We start from the raw sequence: 11848 nt of genomic DNA, 5'->3' as shown, positions 1-11848 counted from the left end.
ACAGCTGAGTGGTTGAAGCATTGAACTTTCTATCTGAGGGTCCCAGGTTTGAATCTTGGTAATGGCACTGGGTGGATAAATGGTGAGATTTTTCCGATCTCCCGGCTCAACATAATGTGCAGACCTGCTAGTACCTAAATCCCATTTGTGTGTATACACACGCAGAAGATCAAATACATATGTTAAAGATCCTGTAATCCATGTCAGTGTTCAGTGGGTTATGGCTGCCTACAAGAGGGAATGGGGGTGGGGAGGAGGACTAAACGGTCATACACTGAAAATTTTACATCTGTCTGAGTGTGTATGTGTGCGTGCCTGAAATCTGACTTAATGACACAGGAAACAAAAGATGAATGCCTAATGGCAGCCATCAGCTGGTTCTACCCAGGTAGGCAGCCTGTTGTGGAAATGATCCCCAGTTTATAAAGCACTTAGAGATTGGTCTCCAACGGAGTACAGGCACTGTATCCATGTCATTCATCCCATTCTTCTACAAAGCTAGTGTTAAATCACAGTCATTTATGGCAGTTATTATTTGATGATATATTGTGCCTATCCTTGGTCAGAGACCAAGCTCTTGAATTGCTCAGTTGTATTCTTAAGTGCATGCAAGCACACAAAATGCTGTATTTACAGTGATTATTTTAGTGCTTATTGAAGAAAAAGTTTTAAGGCTTTTTTTTCTTTTCTTTTTTTTCTTTTTTTGTGCCGTTTGGTTAAAATGACAATATCAATTATCTCGAAGTATATATACACTGCTTTTATGAATATACACATGTACTTCTCAAAACTGTTACCATCAAGAATGCAAATTAATGTATAGAAAAACATTTTTGTCATATACAACCAAAAACAGTATCATGTACTGGTGCATAAAATCTTTTTCTATACATGTGTGAAACAGTTTTTAATGAGAAATCATGTGATACAAGAATAATTGTTATACATACATTTAAAAAAAGTGTGTGTTTTATCTGTTTTAAAAATATCCCTCTGAAAGTTGCACCTGTATTATTCCATTTATGGAATTTGCATTCTTAAGTTTTTTTGATAAAATGAATGGTAAAACGATGAGAAACAAAATACTGAGAAACAGGCAACATTTCTTGTTTCTGTTTAATAATCCATATTTCATTCAAAACCAATCCCAAACAAATGAAATAACCTCACAATGTTACCAACAACAAAAAAAGAAAAAGACTTTATGCAAATCACTGCCAAGGAGGTAAGTCATGCAAATATCCAGCATATTTGAAATAATTACCCTTAAAAAATGTTCAGAAAAGAAAAATAGAAATGTGAACACATTTCATTTCATCATCAATCAGTAAAGCTGGCAAGAGCATCAATATAAAGAGAACCCCCCCAAAAAAGAAAGAAAAAAAAAAGAGGTAAAAACACCAACAGTAGCGAACTGCTAGCATCCCTGCACAGCATCCAACCCTCTGAACACACATGAACTAACGGATGACAGCTTTAAAAACAGACTTGCAAATTTGCTTTACGCTTCCTCAGAAAGACAATGATAAAAACCGATACAAACAAAAGCACAGCATCTGCAATCTGTAATACAAAATGAGACGGGTACAATATATATGCAATTTTATAGTTGCGTAGTAACCGGATAAGTATTTCTTTGTAAATTGTTTAAAAGTAGCGCACTCAGTCTAGTGTGCTTTTTAAAGAAAATCTTGAAGTGCTTTTATTTCACTGCATTTCAATATCGGTAAAAAGACTTTTCACAATTTCAGTATAAAAAACAAAAACTAGCATATTAATGCATTCTCCCTAAGCTGTCCAGTAACAGTGAGCAAAAGATACCACAGTCACACCTGTTCATATTAAAAAAATCTATTCTAGAACCCATTTTCCTTCTTATTCAAAAATCTATTCCAGTTTGGAAACGCAGATGTGAACTCATCTGTTGTAAAGATCAGCAATCATCCCCCTACTCCCAATCCCCACCACCCCCGACTTTGAAACAGAGCGAAGAAGTGAAGGTCAGAGGTCCAACTTCATAATTGAAAACAAAAAAATGACTGCCATGTTTTGGGGGGTTCTTTTGGTTTTTTTGCTTTCTTTTTTTTTGTTTTTAATGCAGAAAATATGTTATTTGGTTGAAATATATAAATGTATAATTCTGAAAAAGATTTCCTTATAATATCATTATACTATCGATATAAAAGCTCTGCCAATCCCGAGAACCATGAATTGACCAATATTGTGGCTTAAGTGCACCACTTGCATTCACTCATGCACTGAAAAATACACACTGAATATCATCAAGTTCATCAACACTTTACAAACATTGCACATAACCTGAACGCAACAAAAACACTTTTCACAAATAACATTTCAAGAATTACACATACTGAACAACACACCCACTCGGGATCAACAGACAACACAATATAGAATCAATCACAAAGTGGAAGGGCCAGCTCAGCAAATAAAAATTTCAAAAAATTGAATAAAAAAATCAATCACATATATTTTTCATTTCTATGGTCTGAACAATACGAAAGAAACACAGCTCTTTTACAAATCACACTAGAGGAAAGGGAAAATGATGTCAGAAGTGGGACTGAACCCAAGACACCTCAAAATAGATACAAACATAACCAATACGCCATGAGTTGCACCATGCTGGGCTCAATCACCAACCCATGAAAATAGATCATATATAAATATATATTTCCCAACAATTAAGAAGAAAAAAAGAAATTCCATAATCTTAAGAGTCTGGTGATAGGCGGATGCTGTATCTTCCTTGTGAAGGAGCTGAGCCGTGTTGAACACAGCTGCTTAAACCACAGGTACTGCTCTGCCACAGTACTCTTCTTTCAGCTGCTCCTCACCTGTTAGAGTAGCTGGGGGAAAAAAATCTTCGTCCTAACCCTTCAACATTCTGACGATATTTGAACCACAAAACCACACAATGGTAATGCACACAACTTGACTATCATGTTCGCCAGCCAGTATTCCAAACATTACAGCACAGTTCCACACATTCATGGTAAAGAAGACTGATTAGCGAGAGCAGGATTCAAAGACCCAATACAGTGTGAACAGCTGAAGAAAATGTAAATTTAACAGATTGATTTATTTTTGATTGACTTTTGTTTTCAGTGTAAATTTAACAGACAGACATTTATTTATTTTGATTGATTTTTGTTTTCACATGCATTTGAAAAAAAAAAAAAAGAGCAAGATTTTTGTTTTCTGCTGTGCTCAACAGTATCAGGCTGTGGAGCAAAGAAGACATTCACGGTCAGTTTGTTTATGATCTGAACCAAAACCACAAAGTCCAAAATCACCAGCGATAAAAGCAGGTAAAAATAAAATAAATAAATAAAAAGTTTCATGAAATTATCAATTCTGATGTTAAAAAGTTTTAACACCAGCTGATTTTTCATGCAAACATTACCTTTGTTAAAGTCAAGTTTCCAGGGCCAGTGGTGACTATTTTGTCCTATCACTTTGTTCATTCAAACTGGTATGCAAAAACATATATATATCTATATATAACAAAATATATATATCTTTTCTGTGTTCCATTGTCTGGCCCACATAACCTCCATGCCAGATGTAATAAAGAAACAAAAGTGTTCCAACAGATTTCAGACTCGGTCCACATGAAAAGACAGACTCTTTTCTAATGTTCCACTATCTGGGCCACTAGCATAATTCTGACCTTTCGAAGAAGAAAAAAAAAGAAAAGAATAATGTTAACATCCTATCTGCTCTTTCGGCTCGTTCAAATACAAATTCCTTAAAACAACTTTGACATTATTGTTCACAACATCATCTTTGTGATTCTTCTTTATTTTCTTCTTTTTGGCGTAGGTGACAAAAACAACAACAAATCAATGAACTACGGACTGAGGTCCAACAATATCCTCTGCGCAACAACCATACAGAGAGTGAGACACAAACTGGGAAGAAATACCTGAACTAGAAATGACTGACAAGGGAATGATCAGCTGACACACATAAATCCAATCACTGGTTAGTCAGCTAACCGGCTGTGCTGCAGAGCAAAGCTTGCTGCCTGATGTGGACAGAGACTTGGCGGGAGAGCAGTCAGAAGTAAATAACAGACAGAACTTCGCAAAAGCAAATAAAGATATAGACACATCCCGTGTACTACAATAGCCAGCCTCCCTCTCAGAGCTCTGCACTTGGCAGTTGAAAGCAAATTTCGTTTTCCTTGAAGAAATGATAGAAATAAGCTTTCCATGTATGAACATACACAAATAAAAACCAAATATATCTAACTCTGAAAATGATTATAAATTTTTAAAAAAATTATATACAAACTGATTACATAGCGGACTAGTAGTTTGGACATGACAAGAATCCAGACCTCTGCCGGAGTGTGCACCAGTGGGTCACTAAGTATGTGTAATTAAAACACAATTTAAACAATGGCAACGTAACTGTTATGTATGTGTAATTAAAGCACATTTTAAACAATGGCAAAGTAATAAAAAATCCAAAGTTATTCAAATCAGGGCCTTAAGAAAAAATGTATAAAAAAAAAATAAAAAAAAGCCAACTAAATATCAATATATACCTGACTTCGCGGAAGCAAGATCTTTAAATAAGTGACATCTGACAGAGCATTATTCATAATCAAAACCCTTAAGGCGGTCATCCAAACACATTTTGACGACTAAAGGTGCCCTCACACACGGGACTTGGCAGGGGGGAAGTGTCATACGCCCAGTATGTAGCGTGTGAAGGAGAAGAGCATGATGAGGTGACCCGGCAGGTAGGTGATGGTCACGTAACTCACCATCAACACCATGGCCACCAACAGCGAGACTGCAGCCGCAGTTAAGGAGTGATCGCACATGTACTGGATTCAATCTCCATCAGGTGTAATACATACATATATTATATATATATATATGTCTCTCACCATCCTTCTCTCTCTCTCTCTCTCTTTCATTCTCTGTGTTTTTTTCCCTTTGGCCGCTCTTTCCAAACATGAATGTTAATCAATGAAAATACTTAATACTTTCATCAGGGTGGTAAAATGTAGGGACTATAAAAAGAAACAAACCAACCAAACAAAAAAAACAAACCCAAACTGGCTGACAGCTGGATAAACTTACAAAATAGTGAACAAACTTTAAAAGACACAAAATATGAATTTTAAGATAAAAAAAATCTTCATCAGCCATCTGTGTACTCATTGTGATACTGCTAAGAAAGAACAACTATATATAGCATATATAATATGCACTGTTTGCACAGATCTGCTGTTGCTTCTGAGGCATCTTTCTTGTACAAAGAGCCTCCATCCTTTTAGTTTTACCACAGTCAACACGTGTGTGAATATATATATTTTCAAGTATAATGTACATCAAATATGAGCACACACACCAACACTCTCTCACTCTCTCTCTCTTTCTCTCTCTCACACACACACACACACACACACAGAGGCACAAACACATGATGATCATGCATAAAAACATGCACACAAAAACAGACTGACAAGATTTACAAATTACACCCCACGAAGTTGAGACAACCTTATTTGTCCTGCAAAAACTATACAAAACTACATTTTAAAAATAACTGTAACAAGTAAAAAAAATTAATTAAAAAAATAATAAATAATAATAATAATATTTCAACAGAGCAGAAATAAGAGATCAAATTCACACAGAGAATAGGAAGGAAATGATTTATAGCTCACCATGTAAAGACCACACCTTTTGACAACGCACAAAATCCATACATATACCTCGTGATGCATTCCAGCACTTAGATGTCAAAGTGCAACAAACTAACAATCTCAGCCATTGTTGGGCTGTACATGCTAAATGCCCCCAGATGTTTAGATTTTCCCACTTTGGAGCAAATTTGATAGGTTTACCATTATGAAATGATATCTTAACTATAATATCAATTGTGGCAATACTTAATGTTCAAGAATGGAAATCAGTGTTGATCCCATGATAAAGGAACACATTTAGCTCTGAGACCTACTGACCTACTAAAAGTGCCAGCAAAATATAGTCATACAACCAGGTCCACGAATATTCTTATAGACCTGTTTGTCTGTCTGTCTATGTGTGTGTGAGAGAGACAGTGAGAGAGAGAGAGTTGTGTGTATGTGCATGTGTGTGTGTGTGTGTGTGTGTGTGTAGGAGGGCATCAGAGGGGAAGTGAGGAGGAGGATATCTTTACTGCAAAACAATGATTAAAAAAAAAAAAAAAAAAAAAAAAAAAAATCCAATAACTACCAGTAAAATATTTTTGTGTGTGTGTCTTTTCTGGGAGGGAGAAGGTGGAGAGGCTTTTTTTCTTTCTTTTTTTTTTTTTTTTTTTTGGGGGGGGGTCTTGTTTTACTCATGAAGATAAAGATTTGTAAAGGACAGTCAAACTTCTAACAATATGCACCTTGAGCTTCACTAATATATATATATATATTTTTTTAATCACAACTGACACAAGAACTTGGTGCTTCATGCACCAGATGTCGACCTGAAGGGTTCAGTTTCAAACCACAGTAGTTCTCTCATTTTCTCCGCATAGGCGGATAGTAGTTTGCACAGGACAGGAATGTCAGACCCCTGCCGGAGTCTGCACTAGTTGGGTCACGGTTAAGTATGTGTGATTAAACCACAGGTTTCCAGGAACGATTCTGTTACCATCTCTTCACCTGATTCAATATGTCTGTAGACCAACATGGTCCTGAATTCTTGGCAGAGTAGATTTTATATATATATATAAATATATACTGTCATGATGCATTCTCATACATCGAAATATGCTCAGTGAGAGATGCTGCAACTGAGGCCAGTACTCAGAAAGTTCCAGAAACTGGAAAGTATTTGGTCCATGCTGCCTCAGAAAATAGCATACTAATGCCTAAATATGGCATGACGAAAAAAGTCCATCTATCTTTCAGCCATACGTGTACACCAAAATGGAGTATGGCTGCCAAAAAGGTGGGGAAAATTTTAAAAAAAACTAGACGTCATATACGTAAAAATATTATATGTCTGTCTGGGTATGTGTATGTGTGCATGCCTGCAATCTAACTGAATGATGCAGGAACCAAATGATAAGCACCCAATGGCAGTAGTCAGTCGGCTCTACCACGGTAGGCAGCCTTTTGTGCAAATGACATTGTGTTTGAAAAGCACCCAGAGTTTGATCTCCGACCAAGGACAGGTGCTATCTGTCTATCTTCCTTCAAGCAACAATTCAGGGACAAATAATTTGTTTTCATAAACATTTTTTATCATTCTCTCATTATCAATATATCATCATCATCTCAAATTTTAATATATTTCAACCAGTGAAATTAATAGGTTTGTTTTGTCTTCTTTCTTTTTATAAAATTCAATTCTATAACACTGATTCCTGACACACTCTATCCATCTTCATACACCAGAATCAAATGACTGTCATCATGTTCTTGTAGAACAGGATGAGAGGCTCATATGCTTTTATGTGTAGTGCTGGGGCCTGTGTACATTTCATTGTGTTTTCATGTCTGTGAGATTGCATACTTGTTGCATATCATGTGTGTGTGTGTGTGTGTGTGTGTGTATGTGTGTGTGTGTGTGTGTGTGTGTGTGTGTGTGTGTGTGTGTGTGTGTGTGTGTGTGTGTGTCTGTACATATTTGTGTGTTAAATTACACTTGTCTGCTTGTTATTATTATCATTACTGTTATTCATATTACTATTCATAATTTTTTTTCTTTATTCTTTATTCTTTCTTTTTTTTTTTCAATCTATTTATCTTTTATTTTCTGTTTCTGTTTTTATTTACTATTCTAACAATCAATTCATTCATTTCATTAATTATCTATTCATTTATGTATATTATTTTATTTCATTTTATTTTCCCTCAAGGCGTGACTAAACTTAAAAAAATTTTTTGTTCATGGGCTGCGACTCCCACGTTCACTTGTTTACATGAGTGGGCTTTTACGTGTTTGATCATCTTTTTTTTCCATTCCCACCATGTAGGCAGTCATACTCTGTTTTCAGAGGGGGGTGGTGGGTGACTAAGTGTGAAGGGTTAAGCTGCTGGTGGTCAGTCATCTGCTTAACAGATGTGGTGTAGCGTATATGGATTTGTCTGAACGCAGTGATGCCTCCTTGAGTAGCTGAACTGAACAGAACAGTCGTAGGTAGTTGATGTCCAGCGAATGCTGAATCAGAACAGGCACGACTGAACAGAACCACAGTGACTCAGCAGCAGCGCTGGATCACTTCTTGTGTGTGGCCTCATGGCACCCTAACACTGATGACACACGATAGTTCTCTGTGGACGGAGTGTAACAACAATAGAAGAAACTTGGGTGTGGCTATGTGGAGAGGGGATTGAAAATGGACAATCTGGTTCCCCAAATCTTTCAACAATCTATGCGTACATTCTAAAACACTGGTCAGGTTCCTACCAGTACAACAAAACACACAGCACAGTGTCGCCCAGCACAACACATGCTTTGACACAGTCAGGAACTTTTTGATAAAACAGTCACACACACATATTGAACATATGCACTTATGTGTACACAATTAACTGATTTAAGTTAATGTGTGCATATTTGCAGAGATTGTGGGAGGTATTAACACAATGTTTCACACAAGAACACTCCCCCCACTCCCCCTCTCTCAACCAGACATACACCCATGACAAAAGTTCTTCCAGAAAGTAGCCTTACTTATATTACTCAACACAAAATGTTTTCATACACATGTAACACAGTAAAACTATCTGGATTAACACTCAGCAAAAGATGTTTGCATACAGTACAAACTATCCAGATGTAACACTCTACCCCAAAATAAACTATTTTCAAAAAGTATACACATGTGCTCACAAGTAGTAGAGCTAAGTAATGGATGCTAACAATTACCCTTGTACACGTCATACTCAAACAAGTATGATTTGCAGAAAGGATACTTTGTCTGAAAGCAAAATGATTATTTCAAGACAAACTAAAGCAACACTTAAATACAGACAGTGTACACTAATGAAACAATGTTCAGAAAGGATACTCAACACTCTCTCCTCCACAGGCTCCAACATGGAGACACAGGTGTGGATGGCGAACTGGAAATAGCACCAGCGAATAAACATCCAGGCTCGCTTCATCAGACCAAAACCGGGAATCATGGTGACGTTGTGCTTCGTGTGATCAGACTGATGATGGAAACTCTTTTAGCATACGCTGATGACGACAGCAACAAAACAAGAATAATGACTCGGACACTTGTCGTTGGCAAGTATAAATTATGCAACAGTCATAATGTGTTCAAAACATGCTCACAAATTCCTTTCACAAGCGCCTTCACGGATAAGTTTGGGCCATGTACAGACTGCAGCACACTGTGGTAAGTCCCCAGCCTCACAACAGAAGATCTGTATCGTGGAGTGTGCTGGTCAACTGCTTGAAGTGAATCTGAAAGTTAAATTTTAACATTGCTTGTATTAAATTTGAAGTTTTCACAGTTCATGTGAACCTCTCCCTCTCTCACATTCTATTTAGTAGGTAACGTGCTAATACTATATTAAACTGACGCACATATAAACAATGTACTTAACTAAAAAACAAAAGCAAAACAAAAAATTCACCATTACATATCAGCTATGGATGCATGCGTGTGCACCCACACACACACAAATTGTGATAAAGATCTATACACGTATCATTGTATGTATACCAAACTCCCATTCACTAGCATCATGCACAGTATACACAATGGAAGGCCTGCCAAACATCTTATCAATAATGGTATTACATAGGACTAATTGTATGCTGAAACTTCATAAATGTAAAAAAACCCAAAAAAACAAACCCTTATCAGAAACGATGTAGACACATCAGACTACAATAATAACTAAAACACAGTTGACATACTGCTCACACTATCCCACCCCGCCCCCTTTCTCTACCACTTCATGATGTTCAAGTCTTCGTGACCATTTTGCTTTGCCTCAGCAACGCTCTTCTGTGCTTTGATCTTACGCCGACCCGACGTAGTCCACATAAAAGTTCTAAGTTAAACTTGCCGTATCTAGACCAGTATATCATCACGTATTTCCATACAGGTCGTAACTTGCGTAACAAATGTGCAGCATCTGCTGAAATTCGTTGGCATTCACTGAGCCCAGCTAGTCTTTGTTTTTAAAAATATAAAATGGCGTGCACCCACTCACCTACAAGCGAACCGGCAGTTTCAAAGATAGGACCCAAAGACAGAGTGTTTGTACTCGTGGCCTTTCACAATCAAACAGGAAACACACGTTCCTTCGCCAGCTCCACTCACCCAATGGCGCAAGCGTTGCGCATCTCTGTGCAGTCTTTTAACGCGTGTGATTCATGGATGAGAGTGAGGTTCGGAGTTGATGACATAGGCGTATGAAATCATTGCGATTTTTATTTTGCAATTTTTTGTTTGTTTGTTTGTTTGTCTCGTTGTTAGTTGCCAACTGCACAGTCGGATCATTATCCCTCTCTTTGATTAGTTGCCGAGTCCACACTTTGATCAGAAATCCGGTCTCTCCTGTGTTCTCACATCCCCGCTTCAAAACAAACTTTTAGTAGTAAATTTTCAGTTTTCAGTCAGTCAAGTCTGTGTGTGTGTGTGTTGAATGATAAACCCAAGCCCATATTACTTCTTTCTTCTTCTTTTTTTCTTTTATACAGAAGGAAGCGTCAATAATCACTGAGTCTCAGTGGTCAGTTCAACTTTAAACCCTCAGAACTAAATATTTTCCCGGCTTGAGGCGATGTCACAGTGAGGAGAGAGAGAGAGAGAGAGAGAGAGAGAGAGAGAGAGAGAGAGAGAGAGAGAGAGAGAGAGAGAGAGAGAGAGAGAGAGAGAGAGCCCTCGGAGAGAGAGAGAGAGAGAGAGAGAGAGAGAGCCCTCGGAGAGAGAGAGAGAGAGAGAGAGAGAGAGAGAGAGAGAGAGAGAGAGAGAGAGACGGAGAGAGAGAGAGGGAGAAGAAAAAAAAAGAATCAATGCTGCTAATATTAGTCATTTTGATCCTTTAACACTGAGGGGCATAAGCAGGCACCGGGCAACCGACAACTGTTCGCACTGTGCAGTGCTCTTCGGGCTTAGTTGCAACAGTACCCGCTCCTCACCAAGCGACTGCCGACCGGGATTTAACTACTATGCCGACTGAGTTCATACTATATGACATTTATACATATATATATGCGAGCTCGCAGAAAAGGGACGGCAGCCAACAGACCAGCATCAGTTCAGCGGTACACATGTGACCGCTGCGACAGAGACTGTCTCTCTCACATCGGTCTCTATAGTCAAGGCAACGCTGCTTGGTCCAAGGAGACAGCCCAATTAGACATTAGGTCCGCGGATATACTCTATCCATGGTCAGCCATGACCGAAGGAGGCCTACTGTATCTATCTATCTATCTATCTGTAATGATATATATATATATATATATATAATGATATATATATATATATATATATATATATATATATATATGTTCTACTTTAGCATCTTAAATTCCTGGAGCTGAGCAGCCTAAATTCTTCACTGAATTTAGGATGAGATATATATACGAGTATATATATATATATAAATATATATATCTGTGTGTGTGTGTGTGTGTGCGTGTGTGAAGAGAGAGAGAGAGAGGGGATAATAACAAGCGCCTGTGCATGTGTTATTTTCAGCCACTGAAGGACACACGGCTATTTTTAGACTCACGCACCATCACGCCAGTGGTGACAACCACGGGCAGAGCATGTGGACAGCAGCAGAGGGCAAGGAAGACAAATGACAATACTCAGCACGGTTCATGGTACACCATTGGTGTCAAAATTGTAATCA

At 37.7% G+C, this 11848-nt stretch overlaps 1 protein-coding gene across 3 annotated transcripts; it reads right to left on the bottom strand.

Moving 5' to 3' along the window:
* Positions 1-1098: 1098 nt before the first annotated feature.
* Positions 1099-10371, bottom strand: LOC143295842 (serine palmitoyltransferase small subunit A-like). Of its 3 annotated transcripts, none has more exons than XM_076607493.1 (3): positions 10309-10371; positions 9037-9181; positions 1099-4827 (listed from the first exon to the last, which is right to left on the bottom strand). In XM_076607493.1, the coding sequence occupies exons 2-3, from the start codon at positions 9152-9154 to the stop codon at positions 4718-4720; spliced, it is 228 nt and encodes a 75-aa protein (XP_076463608.1). In that variant the 5' UTR covers positions 9155-9181; positions 10309-10371; the 3' UTR covers positions 1099-4717. The 3 variants fall into 3 exon arrangements, with proteins under 3 accessions (XP_076463608.1, XP_076463605.1, XP_076463607.1); XM_076607490.1 differs by having other exon boundaries at positions 9037-9440; positions 10199-10338; XM_076607492.1 differs by having other exon boundaries at positions 10199-10338.
* Positions 10372-11848: the final 1477 nt, after the last annotated feature.

Source organism: Babylonia areolata, chromosome 21 (assembly GCF_041734735.1).
Source record: "Babylonia areolata isolate BAREFJ2019XMU chromosome 21, ASM4173473v1, whole genome shotgun sequence".
Lineage (NCBI taxonomy): Eukaryota > Metazoa > Mollusca > Gastropoda > Neogastropoda > Buccinidae > Babylonia > Babylonia areolata.
Note: the sequence above shows the minus strand (reverse complement) of the source record. Positions and strands in the feature narration are given on the sequence as shown.

Bases quoted from the DNA above. Each gene is read 5' to 3' on its own strand.
- LOC143295842 (XM_076607493.1), bottom strand. From the start codon at position 9,154: ATGATTCCCGGTTTTGGTCTGATGAAGCGAGCCTGGATGTTTATTCGC. The intron at 4,828-9,036 runs GTATCCTTTCTG...CTGCGGCTGCAG, and splicing joins TGTGGAGGAGAGAGTGTTGA to TCTCGCTGTTGGTGGCCATG.